This window comes from Agrilus planipennis, unplaced genomic scaffold (genome assembly GCF_000699045.2).
Source record: "Agrilus planipennis isolate EAB-ADULT unplaced genomic scaffold, Apla_2.0 scaffold8, whole genome shotgun sequence".
Taxonomy (NCBI): Eukaryota; Metazoa; Arthropoda; class Insecta; order Coleoptera; family Buprestidae; genus Agrilus; species Agrilus planipennis.
Window position 1 is genome coordinate 872,869 of NW_020442461.1, and position 25,566 is coordinate 898,434.

General features: G+C 36.6%; 4 protein-coding genes across 7 annotated transcripts in view; 2 read left to right on the forward strand and 2 right to left on the reverse strand.

The window, feature by feature from the left end:
- LOC108736083 (bromodomain-containing protein DDB_G0270170) overlaps nucleotides 1-11,049 on the forward strand; it is a 44,832-nt gene extending 33,783 nt beyond the window's left edge. The window contains exon 5 of one of the 2 annotated variants that reach the window (XM_018468376.2): nucleotides 10,352-10,588. In XM_018468376.2, the coding sequence (XP_018323878.1) occupies nucleotides 10,352-10,588 (237 nt within the window). Of the gene's footprint in view, nucleotides 1-10,351 lie in introns of both variants that reach the window. The other variant, XM_018468375.2, reaches the window with a different exon arrangement.
- A 556-nt stretch (nucleotides 11,050-11,605) lies between these two features.
- LOC108736079 (sialin) lies at nucleotides 11,606-20,344 on the reverse strand. The gene is made up of 10 exons (XM_018468368.1): nucleotides 20,225-20,344; nucleotides 19,609-19,843; nucleotides 17,923-18,056; nucleotides 15,982-16,291; nucleotides 14,745-14,965; nucleotides 14,463-14,612; nucleotides 13,099-13,231; nucleotides 12,793-13,037; nucleotides 12,619-12,736; nucleotides 11,606-11,919 (listed from the first exon to the last, which is right to left on the reverse strand). The coding sequence occupies exons 2-10, from the start codon at nucleotides 19,658-19,660 to the stop codon at nucleotides 11,849-11,851; spliced, it is 1,434 nt and encodes a 477-aa protein (XP_018323870.1). The 5' UTR covers nucleotides 19,661-19,843; nucleotides 20,225-20,344; the 3' UTR covers nucleotides 11,606-11,848.
- Nucleotides 11,927-25,566, forward strand: part of LOC108736082 (putative inorganic phosphate cotransporter) — a 43,801-nt gene continuing 30,161 nt past the window's right edge. The window contains exon 1 of the mRNA XM_018468374.1: nucleotides 11,927-12,328. The gene's annotated coding sequence lies outside the window, so the exon portion shown is untranslated. The remainder of the gene's footprint in view (nucleotides 12,329-25,566) is intronic.
- LOC108736042 (putative inorganic phosphate cotransporter) overlaps nucleotides 22,263-25,566 on the reverse strand; it is a 12,528-nt gene continuing 9,224 nt past the window's right edge. For 2 of the 3 annotated variants that reach the window (XM_025980801.1, XM_025980803.1), the window contains exon 8: nucleotides 22,263-22,522. In XM_025980801.1, coding sequence (XP_025836586.1) covers nucleotides 22,349-22,522 — 174 coding nt within the window. In that variant the 3' untranslated portion in view covers nucleotides 22,263-22,348. Of the gene's footprint in view, nucleotides 22,523-23,054; nucleotides 23,303-23,718; nucleotides 23,852-24,642; nucleotides 24,793-24,856; nucleotides 25,078-25,566 lie in introns of all 3 variants that reach the window. The other variant, XM_025980802.1, reaches the window with a different exon arrangement.

A 25,566-nucleotide genomic window follows, 5' to 3' on the forward strand; every position in this document is an offset into this window, starting at 1 on the left:
ATGGTCAAAATTCTAGGAAAACATCGCATTTACTATCCGTTCTTCACTTCTCATCGGAAAATTAAAATTGGACAGGATCATCTTTGAGTCAAGTTCAATTTCATTCTTACTGCAGGTCGCGAGTCCGAAGACTGGTTGGACACGGGTCTCTACTTCTTCCTATCCTGATCCAATTTCCGTATTTTCCGAAAATTAGAACATGAGATGTTCTTAACTACTTGTGATCTGTAATCTAATCTAAGTCTTGTTCTGCGCCTCTTTAGTCTCTACTCTAACTAGCTCTTCGTATTTCACAAGATGCTTTACCATCTTGTCGTTCTTTTTCTTTACTGACTCTCATAGCGCCCTCTGTATTGCTGCTTATTTCGCTATATATATATAGAGACATAGTTATAGTTCTTATTTCTATTTTCCCCTACAATTTGTCGCTAATTTGTCGCCAAATCCAAAAATTTGTCGCTCCATCCGATTAGAAGAAATGCTTGTCCAGTTATATCAAGCTGACACTACAGTACGCGCATTTAGTAAGGGCTACAATTTGTCGCTAATTTGTCGCTGCATAATGGTACATATATGTATTGTCACTAGTCTATCTTCCATCTGCTCAGTCAGAAACGACTGAAGGGCTGCCAAGTTGGCACGAAACGTATTGTCACTAGTCTATCTTCCATCTCCTTAGTGAAAAACGACTGAAGGGCTGCCGAGTTGGCACGACAAATATCGTCGCTAATTTGTCACTGGAGGGTAATATTTTTAACCATTATATAGCTCTTCCAGTATATTCCAACACTATTTCTATTTCGAGACATGTTATGTGTAGTACCAGATAGGTGGCCTTTAAGTCTATTTTCGTTGAACAACTGGACGATAGATTAGCGACAAAATAGACAAAAGATCAGTGACAAATTATAGCATTTACAATATTTCTTCACGCTGTTCCTATATCGAGATATGATATGTGTAGTGGTAACTAGGCGACTCTTGAGTTGTTTTTCGCTGGACAACTAGATAAAAGATCAGCGACAAAATAGATAAAAGATCAGCGACAAATTAGTGACAAATTATAGCATTTACAATATTTCTTTACGCTATTCTTATATCGAGATATGATATGTGTAGTGCTAACTAGGCGAGTCTTGAGTTGTTTTTCGCTGGACAACTAGATGACAGATTAGTGACAAAATAGATAAAAGATCAGCGACAAATTAGTGACAAATTATAGTATTTACAATATTTCTTCACGCTATTCCTTTATCGAGATATGATATGTGTAGTGCTAACTAGGCGAGTCTTGAGTTGTTTTTCGCTGGACAACTGGACGATAGACTAGCGACAAAATGGGTAAAAGAACTATCTTTCAGCGAAAAATTAGCGACAAATTATAGTCCTTACAGTATTTCATTAAGCCTTTCGCATTTAGATATATGCTATGGTATCTCTTTAGTCGTTTTTCGCTGGACAAGTGGAAGATGAGACTAACTGACAAAGTAGTTAAAAGTACCACCTTTCAGCGACAAATTATAATCGTTACAGTATTTGTCTATGCCACTTCTATTTCGAGAAACTTTATGTGTAGCGTCAGCTTGATATCAGGCTAGAATTTTGTCTGTTTTATAGCAACCGGTTGGAGCGACAAATTTTTGGTTTTGATAACAAATTATCGACAAATTATTGTACATTTTAGAAATCACAAACCTAACCCCACATCTTAAACACCTCTTTTTTTCTGTCGTCTCCACCGTACATGTTTCGCACCAAGCTCCAAAGACTTTTGTATTTATATCAAATTTATTTTCCCAAAGCAAGACAGTTTAACTTTTGATTGAAGAATTGGAATCAAACGTTCAATCGGCTTTACTTTTTTAAATTATTGGAAAACAACAGAAAACCTTACGTTTGATCAATAAAATAAATCCAAAGTGCGCAATTACACGTCCATATTTGCGTTTAGAAAGTAAATTCTCCTAAAAATGGGAAGAATACGGGGGGAAAGTTGCTCTTTTTACTATTATTATAAAAAAAAAAACAAACGGCGTATGGTCATTAGAGAGCATGAGCGTAAACTAATTAAGAACAAATAGCTTAGCATACTGTATAAATTATCATTGTTATCGGAACTACCATTCACTGACCAACCTAGGCGAACCTCTTACTTAACCTCAGATGGGCTACATACACGTAGACAGAAATTGTTTGCTTCTACACGTATATGAAAGTCAGGTGAAAGAAAAATGAGAGGCATCCATTCTGACAACAATAATAATTAACAAATAATTTAGTTTATGATGATCTAATAATAATAACAACGTAACAGATAAGTCACAGACTGATGATGAAAGTTCCGAGTAAATCCTGAAAATCGTTTATAGCAGAGACTTAGGCTGCTTCTAACAAAAAGGAATCACTTTTGTGTTTGCTATTATTAAAAGTGTTTCTTTAGAGGAGGGCTTGTATGTTTGTGAGGTTAGAAATGGGGTGGTATTAGTAAGAGAACAGAAGGCACTACGGAAGTCGATAATAAATAGAAAAGATAAGTTAGTAGAACATCTTCTCAGGCATGAAGGGCTAGTTAAAGACGTATTAGAAATAGAAATGGAGTTAAAAGGAGCAAAGGTAACCCTAGAGTAGTTTGACATGTGAGTCATTCTAGTTTCCAAGAAATCTGAAGATTGGCTAAAAATAGGAAAAAGTGAAGACGCGTGTCTTCAGGAAGAAGATGATAATGACTCTGCTATGTTTATTGCTAATTTTGACTAACACTGTGGTACATATTTAGTATTTCACCCATAGTGTCGTAGATTCAGTTTGTCATTGAACAAATCTGGAAACAGTTGTAGTCCTTTGTGTTTAAGAATGCGCTTTGGTTGCCTTTAAAGGGTTGGAAACACTGTTATTCAAACCCTTTCATTAAAGCACCCACTTGGTAAACGGATTACTTTATAAAAGAACTTTGTAGTTTGTTATCGAAAGGACATTATGCAATTTCAAATTCTTGAAGCACTTTCGGAGTGTTCAAGGATTTGTATCTGAAACTACTTGGATTTGGAAATGTAATTGGTACTTTAAGGGAACTTTAAGGAAGGACTTTGCGATTAGAACTTGGAACCCTTTTGGTGATGAGTTTGCACAACTCTGTCACCAATTGGTATGGTCAACAGATTTTAGAGTAGTGTTTAGGATTTTGGGATTAGTAGCGGGTGGAAGTCAAAAGGCTTTTTTGGCAGTTTATCGAGTTTGTCAATGGCGTGCGTATGAGAACTAATATACGACATCCGCAGCTGTTTGGCGTACGCTTTTTTCTAAAATCACCCCGTAGATTTACACGCATTAATTTAGAGACACGCACATAACGAGAAAACGGGCGCGGCTGATAAATACTTGGGTCGTGCGGCGGGGCGCCGCTTCGACCTCGTCAGTTCATCCGTCGTCCGTCGATTCGGTAGCCGGTCGCGGATCGGGACGACGGAGGGGAAGTACCCACGGTGTACTACTATCAGGGCGCGGTCGGTCGCTGCTCAGGTCGATCGACTTGCCGCGGTTGCTCCGCCGCTGTCTCTCTGACGGTGCCGCATGACCCCGTGGCCACACGGTGGCCGCACCCCACACACACACACACGGGCGCGCGCGCGCGCGGGGCACCACGCTCCTAACTTGATCGTACGCGAGGTCACTTACTGCCTCCAGCACCGCAGCGGTCGCTGCCGCTGCAAGGAAATGGTTGTTCTTCTGCGCTGAACCAGATCAGCGGAAAGAGGATGGCCCGAATGACCGATACGCGCGACCACCGGTGCCAGGGAATGGAACGGCTTCAACCACTCGCAATTTATGATTGTTACATTGTTACGTACCTGGTTGTTGAAGTCGTTAACAAAAAGAAATCGTTTTTGTGATGGAGATTGGATAATTCGGAAATTCAATTCGAAAACGATATTCAAAGTATTAAAGGAAGCATTTGAAATATAGTGGTATAGGAGTAGGATCATCATCATCATAACGTCGTCAGTCCTAAGACTGGATGGACACGCACCTCCACTTTCTTATCTTGAGCTAATCTTATCATTTCCCTAAAACTAGAACAACCCACATCCCTAACTATATGCAAATAGTAATCTAATCTTGGTCTACCTCTACTCCTAACTCTAATATCTCTGACTAGACCTTCATATCTGAGAAAAAGCCCTACCAGCCTATCTCGGTTATTTCTTATTGACTTCCATAGAGTCCTCCGTTCTCCTATTCTTTCTAAAACCTCCTCGTTTCTAACCTTCTCTATCCACGGTATCCTCGTTATTCTCCTCTCATCATAATCCTCATCATAACATTGTCAGTCTTAAGACTGGTTGAACACGCACCTCCACTCGTTCCTATCTTGAGCTAATTTTCTCATTTCCCTAAAACTAGAACAACCCACATCCCTAACTANCTACTACCCCACGCTGCAGTCAGGACACAAACAGGGAACAAGTCATTAAAATTAAATAAGCGACAACAGGTATACACGAACACGTAACACAATAAATATCTGAGAAAAAGTCCTACCAACCTATCTCGCCTATTTCTTATTGACTTCCATAGAGTCCTCTGTTCTCCTATTCTTTCTAAAACCTCCTCGTTTCTAACCTTCTCTATCCACGGTATCCTCGTTATTCTCCTCTCATCATAATCCTCATCATAACATTGTCAGTCTTAAGACTGGTTGAACACGCACCTCCACTCGTTCCTATCTTGAGCTAATTTTCTCATTTCCCTAAAACTAGAACAACCCACATCCCTAACTATTTGCAAATAGTAATCTAATCTTGGCCTACCTCTACTCCTAACTCCCGTTTCTGCCTCTAATATTAGGGTCATTATGGAGATCAATAAGAAAAAGACGAGATAGGTTGGTATAACACCTTCTCGGTCATGAAGGGCTAAGCGGTACATCTAGACCAGATTACTGTTTCCAAATAGTTCAGGATGAGGCTGCTTGAGTTGTCGAGAAATGCCAAGACAGACTCAAGATAGGAAATAGAGTGACGGTGTGTTTCCTACTTCGAGAACTCATTTATAGTGGTAGAAGAAACTTTTGTACAAAACATCAAGCTTTAACTGACTCAATGGTTTGGACTGTGCCTTGATCGATACATCAACCTTTGAACCCCCATTTCACCCCTTTAGGGATTGAATTTTATAAATCTTCTCCTAGTGCTCGCCTACTTTGTATTTGTGCAAAAGTTCAAGTCTCTAAGTCAATGTGTTTGGCCTGTAAGCTGATATATTAGCCAGTCAGTTTATCCTTTTATATTTATAGATAAATACAGAAGTATCAACTGGAAAATCTTTTTGGTTCTTTAACCGAAACAAATGTAGAGTATTCTTCCTTTCCAGTTGAAAATTCTACGTTTATTTATTATAATCATCAATAAACCAAAAATATAAATACACACCTTAGTATTTAACTACAGTGTAAACTCTTTATAACCTCACTCGATTTAACGACAAACTCCTTAAAACGTTGAAATTGCTTGACTTTGTGGTTGATTTACATTGTTTTCTATACAATATTACACTCTGTATAGCGTCACGCTCACTCTATTTAACGACAACAATGCGGCATTATGAATCATTGAGCAGTACTTTCTAAGTTGCCGAAATAGATAAGAACTGCAGCTGTGTACGTTGTTGAAGAAGACGATCCTGTCCCTCCACCAAGCATCAAACAAGCACTTGATGCAGCGAAACTATTAAAAAAATACTTTTTATATAATCAAATTGATCCAGCAGTATCTCAAGATATGAGGAAGATACGTAACAAAATACAATTAAAATATTGGAGCAGCAAAAAACATCAGACGAAGATAACAGGCTATACGCAATGTATGAATAATAATGTTCGTGTGCAAAATGTGTACTTTATTGGTAAATACATATTATTATAGAATAGCAAAATAATATCTTTTATTTCTCTCCATTTAGCGACCACTCTTTATAACGCCGAAAAACGTTCAGTCCCTTAAGTGTCGTTATATAGAGTTTACACTGTATATAAATTATTATAAAGCTTTTAGAAAAGTATCGTCCTCTCCTTCTGAACGATCTACACGATCATATCTATTGCTACAGCTATATGTATGTATAAGCCAGCAATATACAGCAAGTACACATGTATGGTAGGCATTACTTTAATTGCTCCAGAGCAATGTCCAAGTGTCTCTCGCTGGTCACCGGTGACCGCTGCGGTCGTCGATGGTGATCGTAACGATCTATCAGCGCGGAATGGGTCGCTCTGCTCGGATCGGACAGTTGAACGAGGTGCCAATTACCGGACTTGACCCGACCAAGAATTGTCTGTCCTTATAATAACTCACTGTAGAACATTTTAGCGTAACGATAAAACTAATCATAGCGGGACACAGAGGCGTGGCTCGAATTTAGCATACAGACCAAAAAAAAAACAAAAACGACCTGGGCTAGTAGATCATTGCCGTCGATTCAATAGCGAATTGTTTTTCCATCTATTATTTTATTGGCGTAGGTTTGTTATATAGCAGTTGTTGCGATGATGTTTTAAAGTCCCAGGCAGAAATACATGATCTCTTTTGTACATGATTCCTATCGTTTATAATGAAATCGAATATTACTAGATTACATCATCATCTTCGTAGGGGCGTCAGTGTTAATGCTGGTTGAACACGCATTTCCAATCTTTGCTATCCTGAGCTAATCTTCGCATTTCCCTAAAACTAGAACATCTCCCACATCCGCAACTGTTTATGAGCAGCAATCTAATCTAGGCTTATCTCTATTCCTCTTAACATCTGTTTCTGCTTCTAAGACGAATCTATCTCGCCTATTTCTAATTGACTTCCACTTACTAACTAACTTTTAACTTTTGGGTGTTTCATTCGCACCAGCCAGTAATGCTAGTGGACGGGCAGTCCCTCCGGACTACGCCGGAAGGTAGAGCGGAAGGCCCTCTTCAGCCTGCTTTCAGAAATCGTGGGAATGGGTGGGTGATGGTTCGGGTGGGTGATGGTTCGGGTGAGAAAGATGAGACGGACGAAATGAAGACAGAAGAGAATGAAAGATTATCTGTGGAATATTACTGCCCCAGCATTTGCCTAAGTGATCCAAGGAATCACAGAAGAACTTGGACCAAGGCAGACGGACCCGGAATCGAACCAGTGTTCTCCCGAATGCTAAGCAAAAGTCTAAACCTCTAGGCCACGCCGTTCGCATCATTCACCTCCCATCATCATCATCATTATAAAGTTGTCAGTCTTAAGACTGGTTGGACACGCATATCCACTGTTTACTATCCTAATATAATCTTTCCCTAGAACTAAACATCTCTCAGATCCGCAACTGTTTATGAGCAGCAATCTAATCTGGATTTATCCCTACTCCTCATAACTTCTGTTTCTGCTTCTGAAATATGCCTCTGACTAGTCCTTCAAATCTGAGATGTCCAAAGACCAATATGTCTTGTCTATTTTAATTGACTTCCACAATGCCCTCTGTTCTTCTAATGTTTCTCATACCTTCTAATTTCTAACCTTCTCTATCCACGGTATCCTCATCATTCGCCTCTCATCATTATCCTCATTATAAGATTGTCAGTCTTAAGACTGGTTGGACACGCATATCCACTCTTTGTTATCCTGAGTTAATCTTTACATTTCCCTAAAACTAAACATCTCCAACATCCGCAACTATTTATGAGCAGTGATTTAATCTAGGTCTATCTCTACTCCTCCTAACTCCTGTTTCTGCCTCTAATATGTTTCTGACTAGACCTTCAGGATCTGAGAAGGTGTCCTACCAACCTATCTCGCCTATTTCTTATTGACTTCCATAGAGTCCTCTGTTCTCCTATTCTTTCTAATATCTCTTCATTTCTAACCTTCTCTATCCACGATATTCTCATCTTTCGCTGGTAACACCACATTTCAAACGCTTTTAACTTTTACTTTTCCGCTGTGTCCACCGTCCACGTTTCGCACTCGTATAGAACCGTGCTCCAGGCATAGACCTTTAACAATCTTTTTCGAATTTCTAAATTACAACGAAACTGACGTAGCGCCAACAAGGTTGGCGATATTGGTTAACACCACAAATCGCCGAAACACAACAACAAAACTCTGGGGAAGTATAGTACCGAGTTAAGTAGGGGAATCACCCGGCATAAGCCTTCTGTATTCGCGTTGCATAATGCTAACAATAACTGATAATCTTACAAACTTAAGACTCTAGTTACATATAAATAAGGCAAGATTATGTAGTGCCTAAGTCAGCTTACTTACTTCGAACGGATCATTAATTTTTGATCTCTGTTAGGCACATTAATAAATAATAATTTAACATTAATATACAATGTTCTCGCTGTGGAAGAAATGAGCCCGGACTTCCTTTGAAATACTCCGTGCTTTTTATGCGATGCAAATTGAACAATGTGTATATCTATTAACGATATAAATAATAATAATACGTATATGCCATAAACCTATGTAAACGTTAAAACACTGTACCGTATAAGACATTATGCATGTAAGTGTTCTAAGAAGGAAGTTGAAATGTGCTACTTACTTTTCTACACGGTTTGTGATCGCAACCGTTCGCCCAACACGTGCTGTATAATTGGATAATAAACAATTCATTTCTTACAATAGCTCGCGTAAGCAAATTGTAATTACCTCCAAGCACGAACCGTAATGCCCCAGGCTATTTTATAAATATTTAATCACGTCCATACTTAATTAAGATACCATAGGTTCATAAAATCTTATTAATCCAGGATTTTCCAATTCTAAAAGTCGGAAAACGAACATTCAAGCACTCTATTGTTTCAACTGTTACACTTTTCTCTCCTACGGCTTTATGTCCGATGAAGATTTAATGATGATTAATAGATAATAGGTATAATACCTACATGAAAAAGATGTTTGTACACTCTATAATTTAGACTAGAGAATTAAACATTAGGAAGGAAGGAAGTCAGAACACAATGTAGTCTGTGGTCGCTACTCTTTAATCTAGATATTCGACAGTCGGGACCACTTTAGGGGTAGATATACAGGGGCAATAGCAGTATTAGCAATTAGAAGGGAAGAGTTAGAGATAGCCTCTTATATAAGGGAAATGGTACTGACAAAACAGTATGGTATGAAAATTAATAAAAGTAAAATAAAAATGTTGATATGCAAGGGAAGATAAAATAGGGAGAGAGTGATTATGAAGTTCCAAAAAGTGAAATACTTCAGGATGGAAGGACCAGTAGAGATATAAGACAAAGGATAACGCAGGGTCGAGTAGCGTTTAACAAAAAGGAGTCACTTCTATGCTCGCGAACGGTTAATTTAGAAGTTCAAAGACGATTGACAAAGGTCTACGTCGGGAACACGGTCCTGTACGGATACGAAACGTGGATGTGGACGCGACGGCAAAGAAAATATTAGAAATGTTTGAATTGTGGTGTTATAGGCGAATAATGAGGATAATCTCAGGCAGGAAGAGCTAGTTAAAGACAAATAGAAGCTAAGCATGAAGAACTGACGGCCTATGATGATCACAATCGTTGATTTATATTTTCCAAAGCTGCATAAGTCTCAAAAACTGCAACGGTTATTAAAGCATCATTTGAGCAATTTTGTGAATAATTTAATATCAAATTCAACAATGACGCTTCAAGTAATCCTGAAGAAAAACTAATTCATTTAACTATCATTAAGTTGTCTTCGAACAGTATAAGTTTAAGTCAAATTACAAATCGCAAATCAAAACCCTATTACCAATCCTGAGAGAAACCCTGAAGTACACCATGCGTATGGTCAATCTAGTTGAAACCCTACAATTCGCTTCACTTAAGGTACCTCAGTCAGGATCATATAAAGCACCCCTTGTAAGGTTTCTCTAGTCGGAGCACCCTAAATAGGTCAACCTGTTCAGAACCACTCAGGGATCCCGATTAGGACCCTGTAAAACAATGTGATCCAGTTTTGACCGAATTTTCCTTTTTGAACTCTATCAATGGCTTACTCAGAAAAGTTAAAACCAAGTTTATGTTATAATCATTCAATTAATAGCGTAGCAAATTAACTAGATACAAAAGTAAATGAATCAGTTCAGTCCTCTTCTTGGAAAGTTAAAATTGATTTAAATTGTTCCTTACACACATAAACATGCCTCTCTACTTTTCTTTGTCTGAAAGGACAAGACGTGGAACAACCTTTCTAATTCCGTTTATTCAAGAGCTTATAGTAAAGTACGTAAATTGTTTGTGATTAATAAACGCATCTAACCATTTGAAAATACTATAAATAATGTGTCAGTTGGACCGTAATAAAATCGAAATTTAATTTTTAATTTTCAGACATTTCGAGAACAACAAATCGATGGCGCAGGTCTGCCATTGCTAACCGAAGAACACATGATGAACACGATGAATATGAAACTAGGTCCTGCCCTGAAGTTAAAATCAATCCTAGCGAAAAAATTAGGATCATGCAACATATGTCTGCATTGCACACACTGCCATCGGAGTCCCGGATTATTAGAACCTTCGAATTCTAATCCAGGATCTGCATCAGACTCTGGAGCGCCGTCTTAAAACGACACTCTTATATTTTCGTATACCTTATTGTCTGATAAATGTGTTCATTAAAATTTGTTGACGTATAATGTTATACCTAGCAGGTGGTTCGTGATGAGGCCACACAGTAGGTACTTTCATTTTGTATTATCCTGTTTATCAAAAAAAAAAAAGACATTTCCTATCAGATCCAGAAAATAATAATAAGGTGCCTTAATACAAATTGCTCAAATAAATGTGAAATATTGAACGAAAAGGTGCAGTAATTTTCAATCTAACAAAGGTACCTTTTCCAAAACGTTATCTAACATCTACTTAATTGTTGAATGTATGAAATATTTTTGGGTACTGACCTACAAATGAAATAAGCGAAGCTTTTGCTCAAATCTAGTGTAAGATTTCTATTTTTTACTGTATGTAAATTAAGTATTATTTACAAGATGTTGAATGGCGGTTTATAATAAAGTGATAAATATTTATTTAAGAATTTGTTATATCTCGATACCTGCTGCAAAATGTTCTTTCACCCATTTCAGATAGCAAGGCACCAAATTGGGTACCTTCGCTCATAGACAATAAGGTTATGTTATAAATAGAAAGACTAAATAAGTTAGACCCAAGTTTATGATCCTTTTTCCTTGGTAACAACAGATTAATATCCAATATATTAGTAAAACACTTACCTTTTTAAACCACCACAGACAACAGGTTACGCTAAAGGCTTTCTCCTACTACCCCACGCTGCAGTCAGGACACAAACAGGGAACAAGTCATTAAAATTAAATAAGCGACAACAGGTATACACGAACACGTAACACAATAAGTAAATAATAAGTAAAAAAAGTAATTAACGCTTTTCCTCAATTAATAAGTGAAACATTAATAACATGTGTTTTAATCCGGAAGCCCAGTAACAACATGGAGCAGAGTCATATCTATTATTTGCATGAGTAGTGGTCATTAAACTGAACTGTTTTAAAGTGAACTTTTTAATGTAACAAACTATGGACTTAAATATAAACAAAAACTAATACGATTAAAAATATATGTGTATTAATTTAATCATTCACAAAATGTTTCCTTATTACAGATTGGACTTAATTAATACTAATTAACATGTACAAAATTAATTATAATAAATTTATATAAGGAAGGATACTAATGTCGACACACAGTATCTATGAATGGTAAAATCGAAAGTGTTCGATTTATATTGGTGTAATCAGTCAAGTACCAATTATTATTGCATATTTTGTTGCTAGATTTGCAAAAAACATATCACACTTTTTCGTTATTTCCATACTGAGTATTTTTGTTAACTTTATTGCTTTCTCTTCGGTGCACCTCATCTATAAAATTTGATTAAATGTACAACTGGCCCTTTTACATTTAAATTGCCTAGAGTATTTTAAATAAATAAGTTGCTAGCAAGAATTCAAACCATTTATGTTCAATAAGTAGGTGGCAATGCAATAACGATTTTGCGCAAAAGAGAAATGACGTTAGAACGTTTTAAAAGATGTGTTTATCTGAGTAAATAACAGCTGTCTAACTATAAACTGAAATAGTTGGTCAATAATAAATACGGTACGGTTACGTTAGAGTGTTTTACTTTATTTATACCGGTGTTTGTGCCGTGATGCCACTGAATTTAAGGAAGAAGGACGTTATTGTTACCCATGGGACCTTTCAAGGGAACATTTGGGAATTTAATGAAAAATGAGGAAAAATCCGTCAGGAGTTAATGGATCTGTTAAGGTAAGACTACAAAAATAGTACTGTTCCCTATTTAAAGTGATAAACAGGTAAACATTTAAAAATATCAATCATATTCGAGTTGCTGCATGTACATTACATCAAAATTATTGAACATGCCAAAATAAAATATAAAGTATACAATCCCTTTCAACAAAAGACCCCTTTTGAGTCCCATACATTCTTCCCATGGGTCAAGGGTCATGACCACATAGGTAGTAGCACCTCTTGGTTCAGAAAATCATACTACACCTAAGAAGGTACTGTAATTGAGCTAAAAAAAAAAGACTTACCATAACTGGGGTCCCATTTTTGAACATCTCCAGAGCCAGATAACACAAACAACGTGTTTCCTAACGTTTGGACGGCTGCTGCTGTAAGAAAGATTATTCTCCACTGTTCGTGATCTTCCTAAAAGACGTAGCAATATTTTAAACTAGTTTCATACGGGTTGGTACCACCCTTACTTCGTTGGTCACGACAAGTTGAACCAAAAGGGGACCGCAAAATGACATGGACGCTGCGAATCCGTTTGTGATACCCATAAGGGTACCGGAATGGGTTGGTGACAAATCGACATGATTTACGTTGAAGCCACTCACGGTTGCTGCGTTTAGTCCTACCGCCAAAATTAGTAACAACATCGTAACAGCTAAACTCGAATTTCCAAAAAATGACATAAATATTAGAGCTACAGCTGGGCCATACAATCCTACAAATAATAAACGGTCACTGATATCATATCATCGTAAACCAGCATAAGAAAAAGTTACCTATACTGTTCAAGATTTTTCTTACTGTCCCTGTTCGGAGAATACCCCTGTTTATTAAATAATCCGCCAAGCTGCTGTACCCAAATGTGGAAATCCACATGACTAAGTATGGAACTGCTGATAGTAATCCGTTCTAAAAGTTGAAAGAAGTTTACGAAACATACAATACATAACTCAACCGATGATCATCAAATTATGTATTCACATTGTCAGTGGTACAAAAAAGGACATAGGGTATCTTTAATCTAAAAAAAATACTGTTTCCGGGGAATAGAAAAATTAGTTTTATGTATTCGCTGATGATTATTGAAATCTATTTAGGTCATCAACGTAAGCGATGCCGCGGCTGAAACCTATCATGATATTTTGTGCACACCTCGTCAGGGGTACAGAAAAGGACATAGGGTACCTTAATCCGAAAAAAAAATGTATTTTCGGTAGATAGAAAGATTACTTTTATGTAGTCGTCGATGATCTTTGACTTTTCGACACGTATTTAAGACAATAACGCTAGCGAAGCCGCCAGTAAAACCTAGTATTTGTATAAATCTATCTTTGAAAAATATTGCTTTATAAAATATTATTCAAAACTAGTGATCCGCCCCAGCTTCGCACGGGTGCAATGCTGATACTAAATATATTTTTGTTTTGTTTAGATTATTATCGAAAAGGGGAAATCTTCAAAAGATACCCCCTGAACATACTAAATATACTACAGAATGTCTTTATATACAACATTCACAGTGTTTTTGTCATTAGACAATACAAACCGGCCTCCCGGCCGGTACCGCCGCAACCGCTATGTCCCTGCATTTTAAATCTGTAATATCTTCGAAAATATTCATTTAAATTACATGCTGTAAAGGGCCATATTGATCTATATTAAATGCACAATGTATTTAAGGTACTTAATTGGATAAGAATTAATGCTGTATTGCCTACAATCGCTTCGTAAATAAGTCATTATTTCTCATAAAAAGTAAAGGATAAAAATGGTTATTGTGGGTTATCCCTAAGAGATAGACATATACCATCCCGGACTTTTTTGTAGAGCCTTTTAAGATGTACAATATTGTAGTACATTATTTTGATCTATCTCGTAGGATTCAGCCAGCGTTTGCAATGTAAGCGCAAAAAATGTGTTTATTTACGACATCACATTAGAAATCTCTAAAATTATCAGTGTTTCCCTGCTATATTATGCATGTATTATACATATAAACCTTCCTCTCGAATAATTCCATCTTTTAAAAAAAACAGCATCAAAATCCGTTGCGTAGTTTTAAAGATTTAAGCATACATAGGGACAGACAGCGGGAAAGCGACTTTGTTTTATACTATGTAGTGATGAATTAATAGCATACCGAAGAAATGTCCAAATCAAACATGGCATTGATATAGATAGGAATTTCAGTGACTAAAGTCCAAAAACCCCAGTTTTGTGCCATATGGGTCAACAAGAGCGACCACAACGGTAACGATTTTAAGAAAGACAACCATGGTGTGCGAACATCCTACAAAAAAAAAGAAGCACAACATACAATTAGAAACATTTTTGGCATTAATTAGTGACAAAATTTCTTTGATTAGACATTTAGTATTGCTCTGTTTAGCAATGCCCTTGCTACAGATTTATGATTCTCTACCTTTGGTTCTTCTTTCTTTGAGAGGGAAGCCTCGATATAATCTCTTTCTTCGGGCCTTATCAGTTTGTGCTCTGATGGACTGTTGGCGCCTAGGAACAACCAAACTCCAACCCAAACCAATCCTAAACTGCCAAAAAAGTAAAAGGCAGAAGGCCACCCTAAGGGACTATTACAAAACCATCCCGTTATAGGCATGGATATGACTGTGCCAAAGGTAAAACCTGTGGGGAACATATTAATTAGATCAATTCATCTAGACGCATAAAAGGGGTGGTATAGTTAGCAATTCACGAAATCGGTATGGTTGATGATTAACATTAACAACGGGTTTGATCATAAAAGTAAAACACTTAGCAAGACTATGTCATGCTAGCAGATCACATATTCAATCCCCTCATCAGCAGATGCGAAATAGATTGTTCTTTGACCCCGAGACCAACTGAAACGATAATGTGATCGGCTGGCATAATATCAAGCTAACAGATCACTCAATTACTAGGAATCTATAGGATCTAGAAAATTAAAGCTTTTACTACAAAATATAATGCGAAATAGATCATTCGTTGAATCTGAAATCGGTTAAAACGAAAGAGTGATTAGCTGGTATGATATAACGCTAAGAGATCACTCGATTACTAGGAATCTATAGGCTCTAGAAAATTAAAGCTGTTACTACAAAATATAATACGAAATAGATCATGATATAACGCTAAGAGATCACTCAATTATTAGGAATCTATAGGATCTAGAAGATTAAAGTTTTTACTACAAAATATAATGCGAAATAGATCACTTATTGAATCTGAGATTGGTGAAAACGAAAATGTGATCTGCTGGCATGATATCAAGCTAACAGATCACTCAATTACTAGGAATCTACAGGCTCTAGAAAATTAAAGCTTTTACTACAAAATATGATGCGAAATAGATCACTTATTGAATCTGAGATCGGTTAAAACGAAAATGTGATCGGCTGGCATAATATCAAGCTAATAGATCACTCAATTACTAGGAATCTATAGGCTCTAGAAAATTAAAGCTTTTACTACAAAATATAATGCGAAATAGATCACTTATTGAATCTGAGATCGGTTAAAACGAAAGTGTTATCTGCTTACATGATATTAAGCTAACAGATTATGCGCTTTCTCGGGACGTTTAGACGCGAGGGGTAAATATATGACCTCCTAGCCCTTAACTCATTAAAAAGCGGTCTATTTGGAATATTGTTACATGCCTGCATATACAAAGGTGCCAATTCTCGATCTTTCTGATGGCGGTACCCATTTTCCAAGTAGATTTGCCACTCCAGGAAAGAAGAACCCTTGGGTCATGCCCTGTATCACTCTGCATATCATCACACCATAAGACCCTAGTTGAGCCATTGTCGGAATCAAAATTGTAAATAATGAACATATGGTCATGGCAATGCAAAGTGGTATTTTAGGTCCGAAATTTTTTGCTATCTGTCCAGCAATAATTTGGGTCAGCATATAGCCCCAAAAGAACGACGACATGATTGTACTTTTGTTGTCCCAATCGTACGTCTGAAAGTGATTGTGATGATGAAATTCAAAGCGAAGTGGACTGATTAATGTTTTTTCACTGACTTCAAGCATGAAGGTGCAATAAACATTCCTTCATAGGTAAAAATTTGCATTTACTCTTTACTAAAGTATTTATTTTTTGCTTTTGACAATGTTAAATACATTTAGAAATGTATAAAGAGCAACAGGCAGTTGTCGAGCTAGATTAAAGACAGGACAACTGTAGGGATGGATATACATGGATAAAGGATTAGTATGTTTGGATTTGAGGATGATATAGCAGTATTAGCATCTAGCAAGGAGGACCTAGAGATAGTTTTAATAAAATGGAAGCGGTACTGACAGATCGGTACTGTATGAAAATAAATAAAAGTAAAACGAAAATACTGGTATGCAAGGGAAGAAAAAGTAGGGAAACAGCGAATATAAAGATAGGAGACGAAAAATTAGAAGAAGTGGCTGATTTTAGATATCTAGGAAGTCTCAGATAAGTGAGGATGGAAGGAGTAGTAGGGATATAAAGCAGAGGATAGCACAGGATCGAGTTGCCTTTAATAAAAGGAAGTCACTTCTATGCTCATGAACGGTTAATTTAGAAATTCGAAAAAGGTTGTTAAAGGTGTATGTTTGGAGCACGGCGTTGTACGGATGCGAAACATGGACAGTGGGCGCGGCGGAAAAGAAAAGGTTAGAAGCGTTCGAAATGTGGTGTTATAGGCGGATGATGAAGATACCGTGGATAGAGAAGGTTAGAAATGAAGAGGTATTAGAAAGAATAGGAGAACAGAGGACTCTATGGAAGTCGATAAGAAATAGGCGAGATAGGTTGGTAGGAAACCTTCTTAGGCATGAAAGTCTAGTCAGAGACATATTAAAGGCAGAAACAGGAGTTAGGAGGGGTAGAGGTAGACCTAGATTAGATTACTGTTCGCAAATAGTTAAGGATGTAGGATGTTCTAGTTTTAGGGAAATGCGAAGTTTAGCTCAGGATAGGAAAGAGTGGAGGTACGTGTCCAACCAGTCTTAGGACTGACGACCATATGATGATGATGACGCGAGAAAAAAGGCACCCCTTCCTTCGGCTAGGGTGGTAATTCTCTTGTGGGATACATTTTTTTTTATTTTTTACTTTTATTTTCAGAATTTTAGTATTTATAATTAATTATTAGATTAATTATCTGAAAACCGAAGCTCTTGAAAGTGTTTCAATAAGTAAACAATTCCTTATCATATTGATATAACGGTTAAAGCTATCTGACATTTTGTATTATTTTATTGTTTTAGTCGTAGAAAACGAAAGAAAAAGCTCAAGTATCAAACGACTCCTGTTTTAATGAAATTTTGTTTAATTAATGGTATTTTCTCTTAGCCCATGCCTTACGAGTGTTGACTGATAAAATTATTGATTGTAGTTATACTTACTTATGTAAATGCCATAAATTTGAACAAGATTATGATAAAAGCATATTAACAGATTGGCACATTTCTCTGCTTCTGGAGTGGAAAAAAGTAACGGTAACTTTAAACGTTAAATTTATTATTTTTGGGCGATTTTATGATCTTTTTTAAAAGCATTCTACACCTTCTTATGTTTTCTATTGTTTTGTTTTCGACCAAAATCATTTACTTACCGGTGTGAAGCTCGAAGTCGTGTCGGTCATGGCTACAATTCCAACAGATAAGCATATTCTTATGGCAAAAGCCACTGTTAAGAGGAAAAACATGAGCAGGGCTTGGGCATGGCGAGTTCCAAACTTGAAACCTTCTGAAAAGTCAAATATGTTCTTGTATATGTAATTTCAATCAGAGAAAAACTCAGAACACGTTGTAGTCACTAAAAAACATCCACATCGCAAAATTCGTGTTGAATCTAATACGAACGCTCATAGTGGGTTGTGAAAAACACAGAAAGGATGTAGCGAAATTCGTATTGTGACTTATGATTCTTTTCGACCCCAAAAACGCTAATTAAGGGAGAAATAAGCTCAGAATGCGTTGTGGTCACTGAAAAACATCCTCAACGCATGATTCTTCATAGGGTTATTATAAAACCGATCATAACGTGTTATGGCAAACACATAAAACTCACAGCAAAATTCGTGTCGTAATTTTCACCCTTTTCAACCACAAATACGTTAATTATGCAAAAAAGTAACCCAAAATGCTTGTAGTCACTGCAAAATACGTGTTATGATTCAAATAAAAACAGTTGTAATGCGTTGTGGAAAACACAAAAGGATTGAAACGAAATTCGTGTTGTGGCTATCATCCTGCTCGACCACAAAAACGCTCATTAGACGAGAAAACAACTCAGAACGCGTTGTGGTCACTGAAAAACATCCTCAACGCAATACTCTTCAAATGGTTATTATAAAACCGATCATAACGCGTTGTGGCAAACACATAAAACTCACATAGCAAGATTCGTGTCGTAACAATCATCCTATTCAACCACAAATACGTTCATTATACGAGACAGTAGCCCAGAATGCGTTGTAGTCACTGCAAAACATCCTCATCGCAAAATACGTGTTATGACTCTAATAAAAACGGTCATAATACGTTGTGGAAAACGCAGATGCAATGAAACGAAATTTGTGTTGTGGCCATCATCCTGCTCGACCACAAAAACGCTCATTAGACGAGAAAACAACTCAAAACGCGTTGTGGTCTCTGAAAAACATTCCCAACGCAAAATTCTTCATATGGTCATTATAAAACCGACCATAACGCGTTGTGGCAAATACATGAAACTCACACAGCAAAATTCGTGTCGTAACTATCATCCTTTTTAACCACAAATACTTTCATTGTGCGAAAAAGTAACTCAGAATGCGTTGCAGTCACTGCAAAACGTCCACATCGCAAAATGACGCTAACAAAAACAGTCATAATACGTTGTGGAAAACTTAGAGAAAATGTAGCGAAATTCGTGTTTGTGGCTATCATCCTGCTCGACTATGAAAACGCTCATTATGCGAGAAAATAACTCAGAATACGTTGCGGTCACTGAAAAACATCCACATCGCAAAATTCTTCATATGGTTATTATAAAACCGGCCATACCGCGTTGTGGCAAACATCTGAAACTCACATAGCAAAATTCGTGTCGTAACTATCATTCTTTTCAACCACAAATGCGTTAATTATACGAACAAGTAACCCAGAATGCATTGTTGTCACTGCAAAACATCCACATCGCAAAATAGCGACAACAATAACGAACATAACAAGAAAGATTACGTGTACCAAAATTCGTGTCGTGACTATTCCTTCCAAAAGCAATAAGTAATAATAGGTGTTAATTTTTGACTTACTTGTTTTTCCATTTTCTGCTATCGGATTGACCTGATATTGTTTATTATCCATGATCCCTTTTTTTATCAACACCGTTGGACTTGAGAGAAGTAACTGATAGTTGTTATTAATTTACATCCACTGGTAGTAAAGGTAAACTACTGATAAAAGTACTTCTAATACCTCATTTATCAATTTCTGATACACTATCCGATAGCCAAGAGCAACCACTTGTAGATTGTGGATAATTTCTTACTATATTACGTAAACAAATGACACCGTTTTAAAATTGTTCTTATTATTATACGCATTAAATATGTACCTTATTCAGGAGTTACAAGAAATGTTAATATAATTATGCAATAAGACATTAATGAAAATTGTCTTTTTCGGTTTTTGAAGAAGAAAATCAAAATTTCGGCGTATTTTGGCCCGTATGTCACAATTAGTTATCTCAAAGAACTATTAAATCTTATCAGTCGATAATGGATTTTTAAAATGACGCAAATGGTGGAACTTGAAAATTTTTTTTATGGATAATACTTGGAGAGACATTCGAAATGTCAGATAAAATGAGTTTAATTTCAAAAATTTCAGTTTTTGAAGTCATTAAACACCCTTAATTGGATTACTTACCTTACTTCCATATGGACTTCGATATGTCATTATCAAACAACTTCGTGCAACAAAATAATAAGATCCTAAAACATTCACTCTGATGATAGCTTAACATGAACAAATTGTACGAAATTGTTTATTAAATATCAGAAAAATGTTTTATTGTTTATAACAGTGATAATGAAAAGGCTACACTTTGGTGCATTACGGATAACATGGCATTAAATATAATACTAATTGAAATTGTTGAGTATCTATAAAAATGAATTATTTTTTCAGTATTTTTTAATTCAGTTGCGGTTAGCGATTTATTTGAAACTAATAGAAGAATGTAAGTTACAACAATATGTAATGTCATTACTTATTACAAATGTAAGGTCACGCAGTACATGCAAGGTTGAACAATTGTATGTTTTGATATGTCCACAAAGTACATCTTATATACAGGGTGATTTGATAAATATAAATGTTTATTTACCTTTTTATTGTTAGCGTATTTTTTCGAAAATATAGAATATATAATGCTAGGTACACAATCTCACCAGTATATTCCTTCTCAATCCCTTGAACTACCCCCTAGAATTCACAGTTTTATATGTGTTTATGAGTTTAATTTTTGAAAGATATTTACACCATTTTGTACTACATGGTTTTCTAATTTTGTTATAACAATTAGTGGATTATTGTTTAGAGATTGATTAGACATAAACTGCAAGCGTTTGTAATAAAATAAATGTTACGTATTATTGACCTTGACAAATATTTAACACAAATTTATTTAAAAAACTGTGTTGCACTATCTAATTCAGAATATTATTTGCTGTATGCAAATTCTGTATACATAAAACCATAAAATCAAATGTTAATTAAATAATTTCATTATTAACGTGTTACTTACAAAAAATTTTGTGGACAAACCGCCGTACTGTAGATCGCATTTTTATATAAGTTATAATTGATCTACTTTTAAAATTAATTAATTAAAGGCTGTGCTACTTGTAATCAAACTAGCATTGTTCTTTTATATACGTTGTTAATTAATATTCTTTTGTTCAAAGTTATATTACAATATCATACGTTATACATATAAATTCTAAGTTTTACGTGATAACCTTGAAAGGATAATTGATACTTATAAATCACTTGAAGATGACAGAGTCAAGTTTTGCAACTTCAGCTTAATTTGAAGGAAATGTATCAATTCTGACTACTATTATTCTTTTTTTTTTGTGTTTGATAAAAGATTGATATGACGTGGGTATCTGCGTATCATTTTTTAGGTATTCTTTCAATTTGTTCAAACCGTTTTGCAAGGTGAATATTTTTGTTTTGTATCACTGCGATAAGGGTGATTGTGAAAACCCTCATCGTTAAAATGCGTCATTTAAGGGATTTAAATGATTAATGTGTCAATAATAATCAACGTCATACGTCCACGTGATTATGAAAAGATGCGTCTGTTGAATATCTCCATAGAGATAACATAAAATATAAAGTGACTTTAACATTCTTTGTTGAGTATTTACTGTAGAAAAATTGCCTTCATTTTGTTGCTAATCAGTCGTGAAAAAATTGCTTTTAACAACAATTACCCTGTTAGGAATTACAATAACAAATTGACAATGATCAGAAATCTGTCGAGATTGAAATTTCACCACGGGAAAATCCCTAGATCCATGTCTAATTCGCTGAGAGTGAACAGTAAATTCCCATGAGGAATTCACCAGCGACAAACACAATCTTGCCTTCTTCCAGGAGGGTGTTATGCTACAAGTTCCCAAAAATGAAGCAAAACGTTCCATCTAGGGGTGTCTCGCTGTAAACCATGAATGAAGCCTGAAGAAGCCTCAGAATTGAGAAAGAAACGCCATTTCTACTTACCCTGTATTGTTTTGCCTCATTACAGAATTAATGCCTGAAGAAAATGCTCTAAATTAAATGAAATTTAGGGGAAACACCGGCGGCTCATTTGTGAAATGGCCACCTGCCGCACGGGCGGCCAGTGTCATAAGAAGAAGTACGTATTTTAAATGATTCGTTTTCGGAAATTCGAAGGAAAAAGCCAATTGATAAGGTTTATCAACTTTTTTATTTGAAAATAAATAAAACACTTTGCGTAATAACAGAATATAATAACAATTCTCATTCGCATAAATGTCCTTCAGCTGCACTCTCTTTGTCGCCTTTTTTCTGTTGTTTGTCGTAGTAATTCCACCCTTGTCTCTCACCTGTGGCAAAAACAAGGAAAAACAATCCACCCAGAAAATATATCCCAGCCGTGAAATAGAACACGATTGACCATTGACCAGCGTTTGTCTGAAATGAAATAATATTAACAAAATACGCTCTCGTAACCCATTTAAATTAAACACGAATACAAGGTTTAAGAGCATTCATACCCAACAAATAAACTAATGTGATAAGTCAGGTACAAACACAACCCAATTTGTTTCTTCCAAAGGTATTTCAGATAAGCTAAATTATTGTTTATTCTCAAGTGTGTACTTTGTGTACTTGTTTGTATATTGGAAGTAGTACAAAAGTCTGACAAAAACAGCACAAAAAGGATCTATTTTATATATGTGAAGTGTCAAATTTCAGAAAAGTGCAGGTGCGATAGTACTTGGGAGGCTGTAAAAGTGGAATCCGTTTTATTTTTGAAAAAAAAATCTTATGTTAATTAAACGTATATTAAAGTTTCTTCCTGTTTGGCCCACATAGGCTGGTTCCCTATTTATTTATCATGAATCAAGAGACATATCAATCAATTATTTCGTTCATATTTTCATAAATACCTCGTAACGGATTAAAAAAGTTATTATTGGGAACATGTTGCTATTAATCTTACGTTATCTTTCACAAACACTCCGACAAGCAGTGGACTCGGTATCGACAGAGCGTTCGAAATCGTGTTTGTTAATCCCATCATTGTGCCCGCATAAACTGGAGACAGATCCAAATAATTTACCATGAACCCAGCGGTTGAACCGGCACTTATCCCACCGGTCAATACCAAAAGTGTGGTAGCTAATGTTGAAGAAGCGCTTTTTTGGTACAAACCCAAAACTAGCAATGCTACACCAGGACCTATGAAACCTACAAGAGAGAAGAAAACACTCACGATCCTGTAAATCACAAATAAGGGAGCGAGGGGGTGAGAAATTGGATGCCCAAAAGGGAATAGAAGATCTTTTGTGAATAATATGCTACTAATTACATCAGGATAACTGTACATACGATGGAACCGTCGGTCGAAGGAGTAAAGAGGTCACCTCACTCCTAAAAACTTCATTATGTTAAATTAGGTTATGTTACGTTAGGATTTTTTCCAATATTGGATTCTTCACCTCCATCTCCTTCGTTAACACCCACAAGAGCTTTTGGTGTTGTAGAAGGTCAATTCTCCACCCCAGCCCCTTCCTCATCGCGCACCCCTTCCGTCCTCCTTCGACCAACGGTCCCATTATTTGCACAGCAATCAAAACCAGACAATGTTATGGTGCAACCCTTACCAATGGTATTGGCAATTTTTCTTCCAACAGTTACGTTGACCCATCCTTTGTTGACAATGTAGTCAGTGGCTACACCAAATAGTAAGGCCAGAATAGTATTTGCGATGTAGGGCAAGGCAGAAAGAAGCCCATTCTGTAGAAAACATAAGGATTTACGAACTAACAGACCTAATAATACAGTTATATACAGTGGACCCCCGATAATCCGGTCCCTGGCTAATCCGGCACCCCCTGTAATCCGACATGGTCTATTATTTATTATGTATTGAATATTTTTTTGACAATCTTCGCTAATGCATGATTGAACAAGTTATAACTTGTACGCACCACCACTATTGTGCTCGACGCGTAGAGTATTGTTTTGATTCTGATTGTTTAGTTTAAATTTGACTACATGTGTTGAAGATAGCGATGCGGTCTAGCGTGTGTTCATTGTTTAGTGTTTATTCATTGTGTATACCTGAGGTTAGTTTAAGTCACTCCATACCCTTCGATGAGTACGAGAGAGTAAGCAGTAATGACCCATATTGCTTTCTCTTTTTCTTCTCCCTTCCACTCCCACATCAAGCCCCTCCATTCCGTAGACTAGCGAAGCCTTTCTCGCAACTTAAATAATATTTACGAAAATTTTCGTTACTAAGTTCCGAATACTATTGGGTTTGGCTATGGAAGAGGGGACTCACCTACGAAATGGAAGGGATAAGAAAAGGAAATAATCATCTTACTCGCACTCGCAGGATCAATGAGGAGCTCCTTGGCTATACCTGAGGAGCTCTCGGGAGTCAAAAGAGCCGAGTTTGCCCGGCTCTGTTTTAGACCGCCCAAATCGTAAGTTTTAGGCAGTACTCTATAATCCGACACTGCCCTGTAAACTGTTTGTCGGATTACCGGGGGTCCCCACTGTATATGTATAGTCACACGTACATCATCTATGTTAAAACCCAACACGTAATTCATATATGTCGGAACCTCTGTGAGGCAGGTGTAAAGTCCCCAATCCGAGCAACAATTTGATACGAGAATTGCCCAAACTGGCAGAGATAGAGCCATATCTTTCCAGGGGGTTGAACGGGGCTGTAAAATATTGGACCCATCATTTAAATAGAGTTAATTCAAAACGTGACTGATGATAAAATACTTCATCGACGTTTTCATTTCCAAGGGTTGACCTGATGTAGTGGTGTTCCGCGGGGGTAATATCTTTATGTTCATGGGGGCCATTACTTCCTAAAATTATATACACGACGACCCATAAGAGTCCAAGACAACCGGAAGTGTAAGATGCTAAGGGCCAACCGTATTTACTCGCGCTCATCACACCCGTTAGGCCCATGGACGCAGCGGTCCCTACTTGGCACCCTAAAAGTTTCAATAAGACATTTTTTAATGAAGAATTTATATTGTAGGTAATTGAGACGACTTATTAATTAAATGCTGCTAACTGTGGATAGATGTGAAAGGGCAAAAGATCAGTATGCTTAGATTTGCAGATGATATAGCAGTATTAGCATCTAGCAAGGAGGAGGAATTATTTTGTTCGATTATGGTAACGTGCCTATCACGTTGTGATGGGCTACGGCGGGATTCGTTTCAGCAAGTAGATATCCATATTTTTAAATGGACCTTGCTGGAGTATACGTAATCCTAAAATCTAGCATCGTACTACAGATGGCGCTCACCACGCCATTTGTGGTATTTTCTAAAACGCGCTGTTAAGACAGCAGGTAAAGGTTGGTCTGTGTTCTGTTGGAGCTGCCTGCGACGCGCTGATGAGATCCAACAAGATCGAAATCGCGATCCGCGTCTGGCAGTTTCGACAGAATACAGACCACTTCGAATTATTTTGTT